This window comes from Choloepus didactylus, chromosome 20, assembly GCF_015220235.1.
Source record: "Choloepus didactylus isolate mChoDid1 chromosome 20, mChoDid1.pri, whole genome shotgun sequence".
NCBI lineage: Eukaryota > Metazoa > Chordata > Mammalia > Pilosa > Megalonychidae > Choloepus > Choloepus didactylus.
The window spans coordinates 12,884,587-12,907,624 of record NC_051326.1 but is presented as its reverse complement, the minus strand read 5'-3'; the positions used below and the strand labels follow the sequence as shown (position 1 = coordinate 12,907,624).

Below are 23,038 nucleotides of genomic sequence, written 5' to 3'. Positions count from 1 at the left end.
TTGCATATCCTTGGAGGAATGCCACTTGATTATGGTGTACAATTCTTTGAATAGGGCATACTTTTTTTTATCCATTCTGCCAATCTCTGCTTTATAACTGGAGAGTTTAATCCATTTAGTGACTTTAAGAATAAGAACAGATAAGAAATGGACTTTCTTCTGCCATTCTATTTAGTCTTTTTAAGTCTTAAACATTTTTTGTCCTACAACTCTTCTGTTAAGTTAAATACTTACATATTTGTTTGATTTTTTTTGTATCATATTGAGTCCCTTCTCATATATTTCTGGATATAGTTTACAAATACTTTTTAAAGGTTGTCATTGGATTAAAATTTAACATCCTAAATACATAAGTCATATTTGATGACACCAATTTGACTTCACCAGCCTTCTAATTCATTGTTCTTATACCCATCTGACCCCACCTTTTTTGTACTTGCTCCAATTTGATCTTTGCACATTGCATGTCCAAAACCAGAGATTTATCATTACTTTATTTTTTTATCATTACTTCTTTTTATCATTTTTTTTCCACTTTACTCACCATTTTAATACTGCTGCCAACTATAACAGATTAAAATCTGTACATACGACACAGTGGAAAAATTTCCCAAATGCAATACTTTCAGCAAAGAACAAACTAAGGGTTACTACAGTCAACATCACTACAATAAAAACAATGGCAAACAGGGATTGGGCACCACATTTTCAAACTAAAAGTGCACACTGTTAGTACACTTTAGATGTCTCTCAACAGAAAAGGTCACAGAAGATGGACAAAAAGGGGCATCTTTTACAAAACTTCCTACGACTGAGACAAACACACAAGAATCAAATTTAGTAGATATGTAGCAGCAAAGTCATTGGTTCCATTTAAAATTTAGCAATTTGCATTTCTACCTGGTAGCTGCCCTGGGTATGTCTGTACCCAAGAAGCTGGTTTTATCATACTATATTAGTATTTATCTAGTAATTTGGTAATCAGCATAAACCAGGTTAATCTTCAACCATAAGCTTAAAAAAGAGAGCTAGAATCTTATTGCAGAAGTCTTCAACGTAATTTCCATTTAGAAACCATAATAGTACTTTTAGCAGCATAGTAACATAAATTGTATCCAAAAAAAGCTACAATTATAGTCCCAAGAATTTTAAGTAATTATGGAAATATTATATGCTGACCATAACAAGAGTTAAAAACAAAGAGTTTCTACTAAGAGGAATATTTTCAACATGATCTGGTTATATCATGTGTGTAGTTAAGATTGTGTTTTAATAAAGACTGTTTTGCAAACAAAGAAATAAAATTCAGTAAAGTTATTCTTTTTTGATGAAAAAAACATTAAGAATGAACTACTGGTGGTTTGTAAAGGAGGAAAAAAAAAGTAAGCTACATATTGAAGTTCTGGAATGCAGCACCTCACTTCATATCTGCCTTTAACATTTCAGATTATGAAATCCAAGTGATGTCCTGATGATAGAATCATAGTTAACAGATGCAATTCCAATGTCTGACTTTAGCATCTCATGTCAATTAAAAGTTCCCTAATACAGAAGACTGTGCTGAAGAACACTAAGATTCTGCACGCTGCTGCCATACTCCTGGTCCCGTGCATGCTTGCAGCTGTTCCACAAGACAGCAAAAGAAGTCTAGTCTCATCACTCCACACTAATAACTTTTACTAACATCCAAACTCTTCAATAAAGTCTACATTCATTTAAGTTGTCTTTAACGATGACATCAGTAACGGCATCAAAAACAAACTGCACATTCTTGGTGTCTGTGGCACAGGTGAAGTAGGTACAGATCTCCTTGGCGTCTTTTCTGCTCAGATCTCCACACTGGCACTGAAGGGAAGCAGCTGCCTCTTCATATGTATCAGAACCTGCAGATTCTGGATAACAGATAGTTAACAGACTCTGCTTTATTTTTTCCTCAAAAAGGCCTTTTTTGTTGAGGAAGAGAATGACTGAAGTGTCTGTAAGCCATTTGTTGTTACAACTGCTGTCAGTTTCATGCTTTCATGCTTGCAGTTTATCTCCGCATCCTCAGCCAGAGCAAGGTCATAATCACAGAGGGTCACACAGAAGAAAATTACTGTCACTCCCTCAAAACAGTGAATCCTTTTCTCGTTCTGATCTTTGACCATCTACATCAAACATCTTGAAGTATAGGTCTTTGAAAGTGAAATGCATTTCCACAAGGCCTGTGGTCTTCACTCTTGCCTGTAGTACATCTCGCTGAGTTGGAACATAGTTGATTTGGGATATTCTATCCAAATCATTTAGGTAATACGAAGCAGCATCATTGAGCTGATATCCCCTGGATCTGTTGAAGCAAGCTTGCTCCCCACCATCTTGCCATAACCGTTCTGCTCGTTCTGGAGTCATGACACCATCTTCAGCACTGCCAGCTAAAACAAATAATTGCCGGGCATCATCTGCTCCAGAAGCTTCCCCAAAGTCAATCTTTAGCCGCCCCATGGCTCTTAAGATTACAATGCTGAACTCTATGGTATTACTGTAGACAACCACTTTATACTGTTCACGTTCTTCCTCTGAATATCCATCCTCATGAATGATTTTCATCTGTTTCACGATGGTGATTCTACCAGATTCTCCAGCACCGAGCAGCAGCAACCTCACTTCTTTGGCTGCTTTCTCCCCATCCTCATCTTGCTCTGCCTCACCACTGCCTTGTCCTCGGCGCTCAACATGCAGCCCATGGTGGTGAGGGGAGAGGTGACCGGGACCCGGGCACACTCACACACCACGGTGCCCACGGCTCGAGTGGCAGAGAGAGCCTATCAATACCTCTCACGCATTTGCATCTTAGCACCCGTAGCAAGTAAGAAGTGGAACTGCATACCAAAAATGACAATAAAATAGTACTGGCATTTATCATTTCTCTTATGGTTACCTTTACTGGAGGTCTATATTCCTTTATGCCACTTTGAACCACTCTGTAGTGTCCTTTCCTCTCAGTCTGAAGAACTCCCTTTAGCATTGCCTGTAGGGCAGATCTGGTGGTGATGAACTCCCTCAGCTTTTGTTTATCTGGGAATGTCTTAATCTCTCCCTTATTTTTGAAAGAAAGTCTTGCCGGATATAAAATTTTTGGTTGGCAGTATTTTCTCACAGTGTGTTTAGTATTTCAGCCCACTGCTTTCTTGCCTCCATGGTTTCTGATGAGAAATCAGGATCTAATCAAATTGGTACTCCCTTGTACCTAACATGTTGATTTTCTCTTGCAGCTTTCTGAACTCTCCCCTTGTCCTTCGCATTCAACAGTTGGATCAGTATGAGAGGAAGCATATTTTTCTTCAACTTTATCCTGTTTGGTGTTCTCTGGGCTTCTTGGATGTGCATATTCCTTTGTTAAGTGTGGGAAGCTTTCTGTCATAATTTCTTTGAATATTCCCTTTGTCCCTTTCTCTTTCTTCTCCTTCTGGGACTTCCAGAATGCATATTTTGGTATATTGATGGTGTCTCACAGGCCTGTCAGGCTGTTTTGCTTTTTGTAATTATTCTTTTCTTTCTGCTCCTCAGCCTGACTCATTTTAATTGTCTTGTCTTCAAGTTTACTGATTCTTTCTTCTTCCAGCTGCAATCTGCTGGTGAAACCCTCTGGGGAATTTTTCCTTTCAGTTCTTGTGGTTTTCAAATCCAGAAGTTCTGTTTGATTCATTTTTTTTTTTTTTTTTTCCAAGCCTAATATTGGGGTTTAAACTGGGAAACTAACCAGTTGTGTTGAAATTCAGAACAACAGTTACCTCTGGGGGTGAGGAAGGGAGCAGGGATTGGGAAGAGACTCAGGTACTTCTGAGTGTTGGTGTTTGTGTTGTGTTATGTTTCTTGGTCTGGGTGGTAGTTACAAGGGTGTTTCATTTTTTTTTTTAACATTTTATTTTGAAATAAATTCAAAGTTATAGGAACAGTTGCAAAAACAATACAAACCCCATACACAGAACTCCAGCATTCCAACCCCCCCAATACCCCGATCCACTAACTTTAACATGTTGTCAGACCCCTATTTCTTTCCCTCCCTCCTTCCTCTCTATCTATGTTTGATTCATTTTTAAATTTCTATCTCTTTATTGAAATTCTTGTATTTTTCATCCACTGTTTTCCTGATATCCTTTCAGTTCTTTCTCTGTACTCTCCTTCATCTCCTTGAGCATACTTAAGATCATTTTACAAAAAGTCTTTGTCGGGTATGTCCACAGTCTGCTCTTCTTCATGGTGTCTCTTGGAGTTTTATCCTCCTCCTTTGGATCAGCCATCATTTCCTATTTCATTTGTCTGCAATCTTTTGTTGCACACCAACAATTTCAATATTTTAAGATGTTAACTCTGGGATTTATTCCCTGAGATGTCTGTTTCTCGAGTTTGTAATCAGCTGGTGATATGACAGAAATTTTCTTGAGTGTCAGGGCTAACAATACCAAGCAAACCTAAGCAAAAAACACCATTCACTGTCTTTGCAAATTGGCTTTGTGTTGTCTGGTGCTCTTACTGGAGTTTAGCCCTCTTCTCAGGAAGATCAGCCCAAGGTGAATGCAAGGTGCAGGACCCTCTCTGTCTTTTCTCGGCCTGTGTCTTATCCTGGGCTTGTGCTTGCTCGTGGCCTTAGGAGCTCCCCTGTTAGCAGGTACCTGAATGCTCCCTCTACCCACAAGGAGATACCCCTTTCTCTCTTCTGCATGTTCATCTGCAGGACTTAAAGCAGGGAAGCCTCTGCCCCAGGCCACCGGACTCAATTGTTTCTTCCTCTGTTTTCACTGTGTCAAGATGTTTTTATCTGAATGGAAAATTTGGGGAGTGGGGCCACACCCAGAGAGGAGTTTCCCAAGTCAGTCTTTCCCAGTAGAAACAAGGCCAGGGACCCACAAAGGAAGTGCTGACCAGCTCTAAACTGCCCTGGGGGAGCCGATGAGGGTTGGGCCAGTAAGGGCGACAGGTGCTTCCCCCACAGCTCCTCAAAGCTGTGCCTTCTTTTCTTGGCCCCTGCCCAGCCAACGCAGCCCTTCAACCATTCTCTGCACCGTCTTTGAGTCTCTTCTGCCTCCTTTGTCCAAGGTGGGTTGGAACAACGGCCACCCTCTGAGCAGGGTCCCCAGCATTCTAAAGCAGCTAATCAAGAGCAGTGATCTCAGACTGTAGACCCCCAGATCTTGGGGAACTGGGTCTTTATGTCTCTGGCACCAGCAAGTTGCGCCAGAACCTCATTGCTGCCTTTTGTGAGGTTTGGGCATGGGCAACAGATGCCACCAAGCAGAGAGTGCAATTCACTGGTATTTACTGTAATTTACCAGCCTCTTCCTCCCACTCTTCCCTGGATGCTGTACAGTGCTCTACTGGACTCCGAAGTTTCGAAATAGTTGATTCAGATAGTTCCTGCCTTAGAGTAGTTTTATTTGTGTTTACTTGCTCGAGGTTCATTAAGTGTCTTGTATCTGTGGTTTATAATTTTCATCAAATTTGTACACTCTTGGGCATTATTTCTTCAAATATTTTTGTTGGCTCCCCCTTCGGCTGTGACTCCACTCACATGTAAGTTAGACTGCTTGATGTTGTCCCATAGGTGGATGTGGTCCACTACATTTTTAGGGGTCATTTTTCTTTCCTTCAATTTGAGTAGTTTCTATTATGATGTTTTCAAATTCCCTGCTCTTTTTTTTTTCTCTTTCAATAGGGTCTAACCTGCTGTTAGGCCCATCCAATGAATATTTCAGTTCAGATAATGTATTTTTCAACTCTAAGTTCCATTTGGTTCTTTCATTTTGTTTTTGTAGTTACCATTTCTTTCCTCATTAAGTTCACATTCCTTTAAATCCTTAAATACATTTATAATAGCCGTTTTAAAGTCTTTTTCTATTAATATAAACATCTCTGACATTTCTTGGTCTATTTCCACTGACTGGATTTCTCTTCTGGTTTCCCTCTATTTCATGTGTCCATTCATTTTTAATTGAATGTTGGAGATAATGAATATTATTTTGTTGAGTATCTATCTTAATTATGGTATCTCCTTTAAAGACTGCTGAATATTGTTCTGTCAGGTTAATTAATTGATTTGTACCCGAGAAATTAATTATTTGCTTGATCCTTTACAGGATCCTTTGAGGCTTGTTTTTAAGATTTGTTAGAGCAGGTCAACAGTAGAACTGCTCCAAAGGTGAGGCCTTTCCTAGTTTTCTACTGAATCATCAGGATGTACCACAAAGTCTATCCACTTTGCTTGGTCAGAACTTCTAATGTTGTATGAGTTTTGTAGTTGTTCAGCTTATAGCTCCCCAATAATAGTTCCTTCCCCAGTGTTGTTCTCTGTCCCATCTGATGGAATATCTTCCAACATGTGCACACTGTAGTATTCAGGCAACGGTTCAAAGAGACCCTTATACATATTTCTGGAGATCTTTCTCTACATAGCCTCCTCTCCCGTACTCTGCCCAGCAAATTCCAGCTGCAGCAGTCTCCCTGACTCTGATCTCTGTCTTCCCAGTTCAGCAAGATATCCATGCTCTGTTTGGGTCCTTTTACCTGTACTTCATTTAGTAAAAGTTTCCAAGAAAAAAGATGGAGTGATTTAGGACACACCTTGTTTATTTCCCTTGTCATAGGGACCAAAATCCCATACTGCCTATTACCCAACGTCTAAAAAAAAAAAAAAAATTGTTTCATATACTTGCCTATTTACCCAGTTATTTACTGTGGAAGGACTAGTCCAGTGCCAGTTATGCTATTATGGTTAAAAGCAGAAGTACTTTTTTTCAAATCATAAAGCATTGCTCTATTGTCTTCCATTTTTGAGCAAAACTTTTGAGAAATTCCTGATCCACTAGATAGCACTCACACCTTCTCTCTGAAAGGTTTGTAGAATCTTTTCTTTATTCCTGGTGTTCCAGAATTACATGATAATAAGCCTTGTTACAGGTCACTTTTTTTCATTGGTGTTGGGTACTTGTTGAACTATTTTAATCTGAAGAATCATGTCCTTCAGTTCCAAAAAATTTCCTATAATTTCTATCTGAGAATATCTTTCCTTCTATTTTCCATTTTTCCTTTTTTCTTGTTGTTTGTTTCTGGAATTCTTATTAATCATTATTGGACCTCTTATGCTGCTCTTATAACTGCCTATCTTTCTCTCCCTACTTTTTAGTTATCTCTTGGTCCTTTTTTTTTCTGGAAGCTTTTCTCAGCTTTATCTTCTAACATTTCTCTTGAAATTTTTTATTTTGGGTATCTAATTACCAATTTCTAAGAGTGCTCTCTTCTCTTTGTTCCTCTTTCTTTCTCCTATACTATTCATGGATAAAATATCTTTACTTTCCGAAAAATTTTTTAATCCATGCACTCACTGTGTGTTTCCTTTGCATATTCTTTTTTTGTTTGTTTCTTTTGCCCTCTTTCAAGATGAAGGCTTTCCTCCAGGTCCTGATGGTCCCTGACTGTGTCTGTTCACTGACTGGGAGTGCTGGCAGTGAGGCCGGTCTTCTGTGGGCCTTCACATGGGAGGTGGGGATGGCAGGATGGCTTCTGCGCTGCAGGGACCTCACCTCACATACCCATATCCAGGCATCTTCCTTCTGGCCACTCACTCTCTCTGGAGAAAACTCCGGTATCCCACACTAGTTGGAGAAAGGGACCAGGATCAAACAGATCAATACGCATAATTTCATTTTGCCCCTTTTCAGGCTTGAACCTTATTACTTTCCCAACTGTGCCTGATATCCCAGAGTCTGTAGACTGTTTCAATTAGAAGAGATTTTCAGAGTCACTTCATCACATCTTATTTTGCAGATAAAGAAAATAAGACCCAGAAAATGCACTTTCGTAAGGTCACACTCTTAGTAAATAGAGAATGTCAGACTTACACCTAGCTCCTGACCCCTCATCCACTGCTCTGGTCAGTCGAAAAACTATTGCCAAAAATGTCAGAGATGACTCAAGATTTTTCTTTCCAGCTGCCTGGAAATCTTGGTAAAGTTTCAGGAATACGTTCATGATAGCTAAAAGTGACAATAAGATTTAAATAAAGGAAGTCCCACATCTGATCCTATCAGAAGAGAGACAGACAGGATTTAGGTCAGGAACCCAAGCAAATCTTGAATGTGGGCTGGTTAGTTTCCTTTGGTTTTAAGGTCACACAGTAGAATTATCACCACTATTTCTTTCATCTTCAAAGTTTGATGGGGAAAAAAAATTGACGGCCCTATAGTCATTAGTTTGAAGTAAATTATAGTTTATGAATTATACTATCAAAGTTCCTCTTAATTAGGAGAATGCTATCCTGGTTAGGGCAATGGTGACCTATTTTAACACGGGGTCTCCTAAAAAGTGCTCCAAGGAAAACTCGTTCTGTGGGATAATATATAATACTTGAGAAAAGGAATTCCTTACTCAAGTAAGTTTGGAAAGTGCTAAACTGAAGATATTTAAACTGGTTTCTTTAGCACAGAACTTCTCAAAACCTTTAGTACACACTGCGAAACCTCACCAGGGGAGCTGATGGGCTGTGCAGCATTTGCCCCGTGTATTTTACCACCGAATCCTTTCTTTTTGCAACTCATAGGACTAGTGTTCAAGGAAGACACTTTGGAAAACATGATCTCACCCAATATCATATTTCTAAAAGTACTGCTATTGGATGTTTTGGGTAAGAACAAAAAATTGCGCACTTTAACAATAACACTAATTACAAAAGTGAAGAGGTTAATTCTATAATTACACATAATTAGTTATACATGTCTAACTGTAACTATATATTATTTATAGTGACATCAATGAAGAGATATTTCAAACTCAGCAAACAAAATCTCTGCACAATAATGATAAACAAAGTGCTAATCCATATCACCATTAAACACTTAAAATAAGGTTTCTTCCCCAACACATACTATTCAGCCTGGTGGTGGGTCTGGCAGCGGTGGACTGAAGTGCAGCTGGCAGGACCTCTGACTTGATGGTTACCCTGGTGGCAGCGCTGTCCATCCTATCTGTCTCACATAAGCCTGGCAACTGTGCTGCCTTCTCCAGCGTGGGCAGTAACTGATCAAACTGGTCAAGGTCAGCTGTAAACTAAGAATGGAAACCGAAGTTAGAGGAAATACATCCACACTTCCAGCCAAAACAATGTAGAAAGAAGTTGTTCCTTTAAACTATATAAAGTAAATGTGACTATGAGAGAATGAAAAAAGAAGGAATTATTGGAAAGACTGGGGCCTCTTTGAAATTACATCTAACTTTTCCAATGAAAAAAAATTGGATGCTTATCATATTCATATACTGCAGGATATAAGATGATATACACATAGAATTTATTCTAATATACCTTGATGCAAAATTTATGCATAGGAAACGACTGGACTGGGAAGAAATGTGAAGAATGCTATGTTAAGATGATGGCATTATGGGTGATTTTTTTCTGACATATTTTTCAAATTTTTGTAAAATGGCTTACTTTTATAATGGAATGAAAAATAAATTTAAATCAATTCAACACTTTTTTCAAAAGTTTGGGCAACTTTTTAATAAAAAGTACATAAGCTTCAAAGCAAATACCTTGATACAGGAAAGAGTGTGTCCCAAATAGCAGACATTTTATACCCATAGGTCACTTCCTATAAACAGATTTAACAGTATGAGAAACACATCTTCTATAATAGATAAGGAGTCCCTCCATCTGTCTGAGGTTATATATAGAAGAAAACTGGCCTTTATTTTGCATTTTTCTTCTACTATGATTACTTTATGAGATAATTCATCAACATAAAATTTACAATTCAATGATGATACCTGCATGGGTTTCATTATTTAACTAAAACGTTTGTTGATTGCATGAAGAGAATCATATGTACAGATTTTTTAAAAATGTCTGGAGATTTCATTAACATTATGTTCCTGTGGTTCAGACATATTGTTGCACGTAGCAAGAGTTGATTCATTTTCATTGCTGAATAGTATCCCATTGTTTGAATATATCACAATATATTTATCCACTCTATAGTGATCGATTTTGGGGTTGTTTCCAGTTTTTGGCTAATATGAATGAAGTTGCTATAAACACCCGTGAATGTGTCTTTTGTTACACATGTGCAAAAAGGCACTAATCATAAAGGAAAAAAATAACCTACTGGGACTACATTAAAAATGAAGAACTTCACTTCACCAAAGTGAGACATGATTAAGAATAAAAAGGCAAGCACAGAGAAGACACATGCAAACATGCAATCAATAAAATACTCATATCCAAAATATGTAAAGAACTTTCAATAAAAAGAAGATAACACATTGGTAAAAATGGGAAAGACAGTTAAACAGGGAATTCACAAAAGAAAATACCCAAATTACCAATAAACATTTAGAAGAAAATTGAAAATTAAAACTATGAGCTCCACTACACACACCCCATAATGGCAAAAATTTAAAAGACTGACAATACCATATATTGGCAAGGATGTGGAACATCTAGAAGGAATTCTCATACACTATGGAAAAGTGTTTGGAATTATGTTCTAAGGATGAACGTACTCATAACTTATGATTCTGAAATTCCACTCCTAGGTGTAAACTCGGCAGAAATGCATGCATATTTGCACCAAAATAGATGTACCGGGATGTTCATAATGGCATTATTTTATAAAGCTATTACTTTTAAAGTTAATTTTACAGAGTTTTCATATAGTTATTATTTGAAGGTGCTTTTCAGCTTTAAAATTGGTATTAGTTTACTGTACCAAGAAACTTGAGACAGCCTCAACCTCACAGAGCACATATATAAAGAAATAAAATAGTAACTAGAGACAATACAAAGCACTATGAGAGCAGAGAGAAAGGAAACATCTAACCAAGGCTACCGGGGAAGGCTTTACAGAGATGATGTTTGAATTGGTTTGTGAAAGATGAGTGGAAGTTCAGCAGGCACAGAAAGGAGAGCAAGGCAGAAGGAGCTCAGAAGAGACCTGGCTTATCCCAGGAATGGCAAGAACCTTCCATGTGTCTAGAATGCGGTATGCCTGAGGGAAGACAGAGCTTTGTGATATGAGGGCGGAAAACCAAAGTGGTTCAAAAAACTGAAGGACCCAGGCATACCAAATACTTCACAGAGGAGAGCTTGTTGATAAACTGCATTATAAACACATTTTAGCTATTTCATGGATATCTATATTCCAACTCCAAACAATCTGTGAGCTCCAGGAAGGAAGGGGCTAAATTCTCTGTTTTTCATATATTCCTTCAGAATTTACAAGCAATTATTCAATAAATAAAGCTGCCTGTTAATTTTAACCCCACCCCCACTTCAGCCTAAACACAGAAGTTGCCCATCCATAACTACCTAGAACACTCAAGTCCCTATTCACTAATGCAGGTTGAGGGCTGACAGAATCAGATGAGAAGGAAAACAGCTTTAAAAAAATGCTTCAAAACAAATAAAAAGCAAGCCAGACCAGGTAGCTTTGTCCACCCCCTAACATTTCTCTCATGCTTGGTTTACATTAGAGGTTCCCAAACCTGGCTAGGAACCTCTTTAAAATAAAGATTCCTGGTTTCTGTTCTCAAAGATTTGGATGCAGTGGGTGGGGATAGGGAGAGAGGGTAGGGAATAGTATTTTGTTAAAAGCTCCAAAGACATGATCTCTGATTTTATAGTAACAAAAATCTACTTTCTTAGAATGCTGTATATCCCTTGTAGCTACCTGAAGTTCCAAAGACAGCTTTGGAGAGCATCCTGAGATTTTTCAAACACTGATACAGAACTCTTAATAAATGTCCAATGGATAGGACAAAAGATAGCCCAAATCCAAATCTGGTTTATGGTTGGAGTAAAACAGATGAAAAACAACAACAGAACAAAGCACCCAGGAATGTCATTCTGTGAAGCCCTGAATTATCAATTACCCACCTGGTTCTGGGCCTCCAGTTTAATTTCCTCAGGAGCAGGTTTGGCCATTGGGGTTGGGTTTGTGTTACAAGGATCCATCTGTTCTTTCTTTTCCACTTTCACCTTCACATCATCCAAGCTCAGGTTTGGAGTTGATCTTAAATCTTTCTCATCTTTATCTAAAAGGTAGCGTAGGAGCTGATGATCTTTTGACTCTTTTTTCTTTGAAGTATCCAGTTCTAGTTTCATACTGGAGTTTCCTTGTACCTGCCCAGTCATTGCCACAGAAGTAGGTGCGGTGTCCTTTTTATCAGGCTCCACAGACAGGGTGGTGATGTCTGAGGGGCTGCCCTCCTGTAAGAGGCGGTGCAGGATTTTGTGCCGCTCTGTTAGGGAGCTATGAGAGGAGGGGCAAGAACCTCCTGAAGAGTTACCAGAGGCAGAGTTGGAAGTGCCTGTGCAAGACAGCATGTCTTTGCAACTTGTGTCTATATCAGCATGCCGTAACTGCTGTTCCGCAGTTGTTGTCAAAAGCTGCACTAGTTTGTGACTGGTTTGAGAGTATTTATTGTCTCCATCCGAGAGTCTGTCACTGTTATGCAGAAGCCCTGTATCCAGAGGTTTGCCATCACTAGAGCTGTTATCGGACTGAATCATTTCATTCAAAATAGATGTAATCTCTTTGTTATCTTTGGACTCAGCTTTTGCTGGCTGTATATTTAATCTGCTAGGTGAATTCTGTGAGCTCATCTGCCTAAGGACTGGAGAACTGGCAGAGAAGCCAACAGAGGTATTGGGGCCTTCATTCAGACCCTGTAAAGACGGTACTGGGATGTTTGAATATGATCGGTTACTACTGTTACAGGCACCACTTGCTATGCCAATGGGGGAGTTTAATGTTGAAATATTAGGAGAAAATGAATTGTTTGGCATCCTGGGCCGTGTTGCCAATCCAGAACTAACCTGCCTCCTTGGAGACATGAACTGTGCTAGGGTTATTCCTGTACCTTCCATGGGAGAATTATTGAGGTTTAAAGAGGGGTTACTGCTCTGGGAACCGGCTTGTCCCTGGTTTAAGGCAACACTGGCTACGATCTGATTTCCAGGTGAGCATCCAAAACTTCCTTGGCTGCTGCTAGAATTGCTCTGGCTGCTGCTCTGAAGGTCTGAGCTCTGTGGGCGGCTGACTCTGCTGGAGGCCATGTTGCTGCTGGCTGGTGGTAATGAGGCTGAACGGGCCACACCGTGAGCTGGAGAGATGTTGGGATTGGCTGAGGGGTTTACTCGGGGAATCGACATTCCAGAATTAGTGTCATCTTGAGGAGAAAGCCCACTGTGTTCCCTACGGGGAAAAATATATTATTCAAACATCTCCACTTATTTCCAAGAAAATCATTATTATGATGCGTATTATAAACAAGGCAATTTAACATCCTAGTGTTGTAAACTATTAAAGAGCTCCTGAATCACCTTAAATTATGGAAAAATAGTGGACTGTTTAGTACTACTGTTAAATACTAGCACTCATTTAATAGGAAATAGTGCCTATGGTACCTTAAATTTGATAATGGTTTCAGTTACATGGGAAAAAAATCTTTCTTCACCTGGGAAAATAGCCAATATATGTACTTTTAACTTTTAAAAATTTAGTAAAACAATTAACATTACAATAACATTTCTGGTTGAAAGAGAACTTCCCACACCTTTGTTTACCAAGCATTTGTTACAGCTTTTAAGTATTTCAACTCCAAAGAGGAAGACTGGGTAAGGAAAATACTGTGTCACTGATGTAAAAATTAAAAAGGGTGATATGCAGACATAGCAGATGTTTTGAAAGAGAAATCACAATATGAAAAAAAAGAACTGTGCTAATTCCACTCACAAGCATAAATTAAACTAAATTAGAGAAAACCCAAATTCCAAATTCAGGTTTCCACTGAGTTCCTTACTCAAATCTATAGTGGTGACAACAGATTTGTGACTGGTATTACCATGTTCCAATAAGCAAATACATCAGATGAGGAAAAGATGAAGTGAGGGAAAATGTCTTTATGCTAAATTTTAAAGAGTTTTAAATATGGGATTTTGAATACTTCAGAGGAGAAAGAAATAGTTCCATGGATTTACCATATATGCCAGTGTAAAACATATTTAGAGAGGGGAACAAAATAGAGGCAATGACATTAAAAAAATGTCAAGTTGACAGTTTAATGATTTGTAGCTTCTGTGAGAAACTGTCAACTTGAAATCAGGAGCCATCAAGCTTGCCCTAATGAAAAAATAAAGCACTTTTAAAAATCAGAACTAGAGCAACGTTAACAATCCCTGAAATCTAGTATAATACCATAAGTTCATATATGGAAATAAATTACTTGCTACCTTTTTGGTTTTTTCCCTTTTAAATGCTTATTTTTAGCCTCACCTTTCCTGTCTCTCTTTGGGAACTATAAAGCTATTGTAAGGTGACAAAACTCTAGAAACCAGAATGGATATATTGATTATATTCTCATCACACTAGTTTTATGCCTCATTTAGAATTCCTCTTTTCTAGCCATCAAGAGTATTAAAAAAAAAAAAGTCTCTAAGAAGAGATAATGTGAACTGACTTATGTAATATGAAGCTCTCCAAATAAGTAGTACCTGTCGATGATATGAATTCCCATGATGAAAGGTTGCATGTCTGGACTTTGAGGGTAGCAAAGTTTACACTTGGTGTGGGCGCTAAGCATTGTCCCATCATTCAATATGAATCTATAGGATGGGCTGGAGGCAGTGCCACGAGTCATCACTGTTTCAAACAAAAGAGAAACCTAGTTAAAATTCTGACACTTGTATTTTGGGCAAAGGAGAGTTACCAGGACTTATTTCTACCTAGAACCTCATTTTAAATGCCCTCTCAACTGCTGCCTGCTCAAACACAAAATAAAGAATAGTTCAGGAAAAGCAGTCACTTGAAGGGGAAGAAATGATTCCAGTCGAGCTACACCACTTGATGACGTTCTAGGTTAGTCCTAACTGGATGGGGGCCTCCTGACACAAGCTATAACAATGAAGAAACCCCAAGTCAAGAAAATATAACATTAATCTCTTCCTACGATGGGGAAGCTTTTCAAATTTATTAAGTATCTACTAAAAATACCAGGAAGTACTCTCCTCCCTTCTCACTTTCAGTATTCTCTAACAAGTTTTGTTTTTGCTACTGATCTTTTATATCAGCTATATTCAGATATAATCTACACACCATAAAATTCACACTCTAAGAGGTTTTGATTAATTTATACAGTTCTTTAGCTAAAATACAAATATAATGTTTCATTCAGGAATATGAATCAGTAAGGTCCTGTTTGACAAATTATTTTTATCCCTATATATGTATTAAATTTGATGTTTGAATTTTTTTAAGTTTACTAAGCAACTTAAGATAAAGCCAATGACTACTAATATAATATTACTAAAATAAGGAACAAAAACTAGGATGAGGCAGTCAATTCACTTTATAATTAATACGATTTACTTTTGTCTTAAAGCTTTGTTAACAACAGATGAAATGCTAATCTTTAGTTAAGTGTTTATGAAATAGGTAAAGGGTATATCAGACTACTAAGTATTAAAATGTTATTGATGTCATACTAATACAATGGGATTCTATTTTAAGAAAGATTTAATAGGTAGATTCAGCCATATCAAGGTTAAAACATATCCACTGAAACACAGGAATTACTACTACAAATGTCCTCTTTTCAAAGGCATTTCACAAAGGGTTCAATTACATTTTAAAGGAATTTGTGAAAGAGACTTAAAGTGACTGAGTAATAAATAGCTTTTGAAGCTACATGTTACTTGAAGTAAAGAGAAGACATGCTCTATTTTACTGACCAGGGTATAGAGTATAAACTGAAGTGGGGCATAGCCTGTCATAAATCTATAGCATACATATACCTGCCTAAGTATCAAATCCAGGATATCAATTTAATTGAAAGGATTAAGTCTGAATTCCAATACACTACATAAATCATTGGCACACTTACCAAATATAACACATGGAGAAATTAGTATCTAATAAAATACTAAATGATGAAACACAGTTTTTAATGGAAATGGTAAATTTCTGTGGAAGGATATAAGTAAATATCTGCTGTATCAAAGCCTAAAATATATTAGAAGTTCAAACTGTCAATGTTTTTTAACAATATATTTTGGTAAATACAACTAAAAAAAAAACTGGCCTTTTAAAATAAATTAAGCTGGGGTAGTGAAAAAGCTACAGATATATAAAAGGTCAGACAAGACAAACAATATATTTCATGTTATTTTGTTAATGCCTTTTCCTCACCGCTGGTGATTGTTCTTTGGGATCATCTTTGTCTACTGGAAAACACTCACTAGCTCTTCATCATAGAAGTGCACTGTCTAATAGAGTAACCATCAGTCATGTGTGGCTATCTAAATTTAATAGTAAATAAAATTCAAAATTCAGCTCCTCAGTTACAGTAGCCATATTTCAAATACTCAATCACCACATGTGGCTACTGATTACTGTATTGTACAGCACAGTTCTATACAATCTGACTTCAACTCACATTTCCAATCTTATGTCTCATTTCTTCCTAAACATTTCTCCTATGCCCCTTTGAATAGGAAGTACATAACTTTTTATATACTTATTTTTCTTCTTTAGCTAGAATAAAGTTAAGGGCTAGTACTGGATCCCATTCTAATTTGGCACTCTCCATTGAATCCTGCACAATGCTTTGCCTAGAGAAACATCTAGTAAGTATTTGCTGATCGATCTTCAACTTGAATCACTCAATAGGTTAATAATGATGTGTGATCAACTGCCATAACTTTTCTTTAAAGGATAGATTTAAATCTTAGCTGTGTTCTCAAATACTTATATCTCAATTCATTGTTTTGTTCTTGTAGGAATCTAGATTTAATTTTACAACAGAAAATAATGGAGAGAAATTTCTTGATTTACTGACCAGACCTCTAAAGTGAGAAATAACCAGAAACTCAGGTTAACCTGGGAACATTAAAAATTTTAGTGTGGATTATAGGAAAATCAATACTTATTTGGTAATTATGCTGCCTAAATTTGTAGGAGTTATGTCTAAACTAGAAAAAAAAATTCCAAAATTGAGGGACCTCATATTAATTTAATACAAGAAAATGATCACACTAAGTTTTGAAGTTAGATTAACTGTTTTGGAGGGTAATATGTGGAATAAGATTCAGCACATCATAATTCACACAGCCATTCTCTGAAATGAGAAAAAGGCAATACTAAATATAGTAAAAGCTAAATTAATTAGAACCCATTAAGACTCTCCAGTTAATCTGAATTCTTCTAGTATACAACTGTTCAGATGAAGAATAAATGGGAAGGCAGCATGAATCTCCACAAAGAGTAAGGGCCTAGGAGTCAGATTCAGGCTTGGATTCTGACTCTGCCATTTATAAGTTTGGGGACTTATTAGTGCAAATTAACCTTCCTGAATGCAACCCAGTTTATTCACCTCTGAAATGGAGCTACTTATTTTATGAAACAACACCTAGAATGGAGCCTAGTACACCGTAGGTACCGAGAGAATATTTCCTGAATGAACATAGAAGAAAACACAAGCCAATGAGTAAGCAGTATGCCCCGAGTCATACATACATTCAGCCAATCCCTACAGCTTCAGCCTTAACAATGATCACTGCTATTCTGAATTGAGACATGAGAATGGCAGCCACATCGGCTGGGAAGTGCTGGCTCTGCACACCAAATTTTCCCATAAGTGGGTCTCAAGGTCTAGGCCTGAGCACAACTATCTGGAATCTCATTCTGATCACAAATCCTGGCCCTGTTTTCCAATATACTTTTGCCAGCCTTAAAACTAATATTTGGATTTCTGCCTCCTGTGTCCATTCCTAAAATGCGTGGAACACTTGAGGGAGGGTTATTAAAAGGGTATTATTGGCACCTCAGAAATCCTCCAAAGAACCTTTGATGTGACAACGGTTTAGTGTTTTTTCTTCTAGGATAGGCCTCAAACAGAGCAACAAAGCCAAGGAAACATTAAGCTTTCTCTGGCCACAGTAGCTGCAGAGGTAGAGCTACTTGGGTTTTTGACCTTTCTCAATTTGGTAAAAAGATAATATCAATCAAGCATGCCTTACTTATGTGAACTCAATAGGCAGGTATAAAATGTGTGCTGGGACACTGTGGGTCAATGCTGGCAGAGATTTCTTTTTCTTTTTGTTATTTTTCTAGATATATTCAGCAAGAATGAAATTAAAACAAAACAAAACAAAAACAACCTTAAAAGAAAAAACATGACATGTAGATGCTTTAAGATTTTCATCACCAATGGGTAAACTCTACTCAGTATTATCACAATTTCTAAAAGAGGAAAGTAAACTCATATTTTAAATATTTTCAACAAAATTCAATATAGAAAGATTTTTGGTCAACTTTGTTATGTGGACCATGGAATTAACCACACATTACACAAGTCTCAAAGAACATTCTGGTTAATCATTACATATGAGTACTTGTTTTTATAGAAATGCTTCCAAATGTTTTGATACTATAACCCCCTTCCAAACTTCCAATTCTGTCTTGTTCTACAAAAAAAAAAAAAAAAGATAGATTTATTTTGTGATTATAAAAATATACACTCACTGTAAAAATTAAGATAATAGTGAAATGAACAGAGAATAAAATAGTATGTAATCCATCCCTCAGGGATAACCACTGTTAATTAATATTTTGTTAACCTTCTAGAACTGGATAAATAGAAAGTTATACAAGAGTGAGATCATATTAAATATGCTGAACATTCTTAGCCTATCTTTTAATATTAAAATATATCTTGGACATCTTTCAAAGATAAGAAATGAAGATCCATTATATTATATTAATCACTGCATAGAACGTTCATAAACCTTTTCTAGGCCATTTAACCAACATTTCCCATGACTACTACTCTCTCCAAATGCTGACAAATGTGCTACAGGAAAAAGTATTCTGTGGAAAAAGAAGTCTGGGTAATAAAACTAAACAGGTTTCTTTATTGTAGAACTTTGCAGAAACTTAAATATCTGATGTCTTATAAATCACCAGAAGTGGAAGATGGAAGCATTTCCCAAACTTAATTCAACATGAAGTATCATTTCCTAATTATAGCTATTGATAAGGTATGAAACCAAGGTTTATATTTTTCCAACTTCCCTGATAAGAAAATATCTTAGACTATAAACTCTAATTCAGTAGTGTGGGGTGGGGCCCAGGAATCCAGTTTAACAACCACCCCAGATGAATCTTATGAGGGACCTTTGGGAAGCAGTGTGACCTACACCATTCTGCAAAGTAATGGTTTTAAACTGAACAGAACCTGGAAGCCTTTCCAAACTATATACATCTTCATGGACCCTCCTACAACTTCAAAAAGGCCCTCCGGTGATTCTGATACCAATTTCCCCCCAATCTCTAAGGAGAACCACTGTTTTAATTTAGTCCATGGTGAACGCTCCCATTCATCAGGGCTGAAATGGGTTTTCCAATTTGATTCTGGAAATAGAATGGCAAACTCCCATTAAAAGCAGTCCATGAGTTGTCTCTGTCAAAAAAGCACCTAAACAACTAAGCTAAGAACTTAAAAATTTTAATCCATATTGGATTTTATACCAGCTGCTGGCTTCAAAGGGTAAGTTAGGAGGAAGGAAAAATGAGGACAAATAGGGGACAGTTTTTTCCTTGCCTAAATATTAAGCAACGTAAAGTTTCACAAATAATCGGGAATATTCTGGGATAATTTGTATTACCTTTTCCACACTGTCCTTAAGTAGGAAGAGACAGCAAGGAAACCACGAATACAAATTGCACCTCTCTCCATTTGGTGGAGTAGACTAGTTAGATTAGAATTTTGATAGATTAGAGCTTTATAGGGTTCTTAAGCATTACCTTTGCAGCTTGTTAATGCAGATAATTGAGTCCCTCCTCTGAGATTTTAATTCAGCAGGTCAAAACCCTTAACAAGCGATTCTCATGTAAGTGTTTAGTTTACTACATTTTTCTTATCAGGTTAGATACTACTGAATATAAAATATCAGAAAAAGATCTGCTCAATCCATAAAAACTGTTCGGCAAGTTTCCAGAATCTTCAAAACACTAGAATTAGTCATGTATACTCTGAACAATTTGATTCTGAGAAAAATACAAGTTATTTCTACTGAGAATTTTTTTTCTAAAAAAAAAAGAGAGAGAAAGGATACTAAAAATGATTAATGGGGAAAAGGTGTTGGATTGTACTTATATTTCTTCACATTTTACTCCAAATTATTTCACTTTATATATTCATGATAGATTATTTTCTTATTTTACTTTATTAAATCAATATATTTTATGGAGAATTCTGTTTAGAAACACATACCTTAAACTACTGCTCAATCACATCTATTGGGAGTCTAATCATTTGGACAATAAGAAATCAACAACCTAGCCCTGCTTTGTCTCTGATGAAAATGTATATAAATTACAGGTAACTAAAATTAAAAGGAAAGCCTTGGAAGGCCCAACTTATAAAGTTAAGGCAAAAATCGAAGAGTTCCATATACTTCAGCACTTTAGGCAGTGAGTAGAGACAGCTCTGAGTCCCAAATCTAAGCACAAGTCAAGGGCTACTGCTGGGAGAGGGAGCCCCGAAGTCCACACCCAGGGGATGGTGTTAGCTATTTATCACAATGGTTTCCAAACCTGCCTGCACTTCAGGATCACCTGTGGAACTTTAAAAAAATAAAGATTCTTAAGCTTCCCACTGAAACTGAACCTCAGAGGGTGGCATCAGTTTGGTAAGAGGGCCACTGGAGGACCACTAGTCTGTAGGAAGCTGTCCCAGAAGTAACCGGCCTACAGTGAAATATATAGTTGGCTCCCTGAGCAGGGAAAAAAAAAATCAAGCTACTTCCTCCACACACCAAAGCAGAAGACTTAAAATGCAATTAATGAAAAATCATCTGCAAACTTAGGAAATTAACGCTATGGACAAGTGTCAAAATTAAGAAAGGTGACGGAACAAAGAAAAGATATTTCTTATTGTTTATTCACGAATAGCCACAAAATGAGTCTCTTACCAAAGAAATACCTATTTAGACATGGAGAATAAATTATAATGGAAGAGAAGGAGTATTAGGCTGCAATAAATGACACTGGGAGAGAGGCAGTGTTAGGCTACCATAATTACAAGACAGTATTTTAAAAGAACATCCAATTCCCTGATCTCTGAATCAGTAAATTTCTGTCTTTAATTCTCAAATAACTTTCTCTACCTTCCCTGTAATACTATAAGTTCCTTAAGGGCAGGGAATATATATATATATATATATTAGTAGTCCCACAGTACTTAAGATGCAGCAGTTATTATAGCCATATCACACTGATCTTTGAAGTTGTTCATACTGTCTCCTAATATATTATATGAGCTCCTTGAGGGCAGAAACCTGCCTCCTAGTCACCTGCATCCCTGACACTTTATGTAGTCTTCTAGGTATGTTAACTTGATACATGTCTGCTGAATGAATGAATGAATGAATGAGTGAATGACCACCACATGACATCCTGTTCTTTAGAATGTGCATCCCAAATTTCAGGATCCACTCATGAATTACTTTGCTTACCCATTTCTTCCTTTCCTAAAACTGATTATTCCAAAAACTGCAATTTGGAGAAAATACTTATCAAGCCATAAGTTTGATATTAACTATTATTAGTTAAGAGCAAGTTTAATGAAAATAACTGAGAGAGAAAAACTTTACCTTCTTGAAACAGTTGTCTGGCGTAAGATGGCTCTCTGCCCTGAGGTTGGAAAAAGGCATAAATGCATTTCCTCACTAAATCTTCCCAGCCAGTTCTGCCAGCAGCTCTCAGGGAACTAGTATCAATAGAGATGATTTTACCTTAAAAAGAATGGAAGTTTACTTTGATGACAGCCTCTTGATATAAATCATCCATATCTCAAAACTGAAAGTTATAGCTGAGAAATATCTCCCCCCAAATGCATAATGGAAAAAAAGAATTACTAATTTTTATTATACAGGGTGATGGAATATATCAGTGACATGATAAAAAATTGTTTTGGTCATACAGTAAGTTATATATTTGTATACCATATTCTAAAATTCAGTCCCAGTCAACAAAGTCACATCATAAAGACCAGAATCTTCTGAAACTAACGCAGGTCAAACTCCTCCGGTTTGTCCTCTGGACCCTGCTCTCTCTATATTGCTGACTGGATCACTTACTGGAGAAGGAGAGGCAGAGGTGAAATATATTGTTTGGGTCTAAATTAATTTCCAATAACTAAGTGAAGAGATATGAGATAAATAAGCAAGGCTTTCCCTTTTTATCTCTTCTTGGCTGTAGGCAATATTCCACTTAATAGTAAACAAATGCTGAAGGCAACAAAAGTTAAATCAGGAAAAGATAAGTAAGAACAGTTAAGATTTGGTAGTCCTTAAATGCTTTATGAAATTGAGTGGTGATTTGCTGTTGTATCATATCTGAACAAACTTCTAAAAGGGCTATGAGAGAATTCAGGCATGTTATTCCTCAGTTAATCAGGGGCTAACTAATCCAATTTGTGATTATTCAGATCTGTTTTATTTTATTTGTTGCACACACTTATATCCACACAAAATAATACAGGTACGAGACATATAAATTAAAAATTAGCCACCACCCACCTTCAGAGCTTGAACATTGCCAGGACCGTTACACTGCAGGTGCCCTCCTCCTCTGCCTGCCCCCTGCCTTTACAATCAGTGCAGCCATGAATGTATTTTACATGTCCCCTGCTGCATACATATGAGAGTTTTTGTAGTGTATATACCTAGGAGTACTGTAATTCATAGTTTATATAAATGTTCCCTTGAGAATATTAAATGAACTGTTTTCCAGAGACTTGGATCACACTATGTTCCCACCAGCAGACTGTAAAAGTTGCTGTTAACCCAACATTCTCCCCATTACTTGATACAGTCAGGCTTTATTTTTTTCCAGTTAGTAGGTGAAAATCTGTCAGACTTCATTGTGCCTCCTCATTTTCACTAACCCCTTCCTTATGAATTCCACTTGGTTTGCCTAGAAATTCATTATTCCTCTTCTGCTTAGTCAGG

The 23,038-nt window shown here is 37.1% G+C and overlaps 1 protein-coding gene and 1 pseudogene across 6 annotated transcripts in view; both read right to left on the bottom strand.

Annotated features, from left to right (window-relative positions):
• NCOA1 (nuclear receptor coactivator 1) overlaps positions 1 to 23,038 on the bottom strand; it is a 296,364-nt gene that overhangs the window by 45,770 nt on the left and 227,556 nt on the right. For all 6 annotated transcript variants that reach the window (XM_037813217.1, XM_037813216.1, XM_037813218.1 and 3 more), the window contains 4 exons: positions 21,680 to 21,820; positions 14,522 to 14,669; positions 11,903 to 13,223; positions 8,898 to 9,078 (listed from right to left, as the gene is read on the bottom strand). In XM_037813217.1, coding sequence (XP_037669145.1) covers positions 8,898 to 9,078; positions 11,903 to 13,223; positions 14,522 to 14,669; positions 21,680 to 21,820 — 1,791 coding nt within the window. The remainder of the gene's footprint in view (positions 1 to 8,897; positions 9,079 to 11,902; positions 13,224 to 14,521; positions 14,670 to 21,679; positions 21,821 to 23,038) is intronic.
• LOC119516767 lies at positions 1,514 to 2,723 on the bottom strand (annotated as a pseudogene).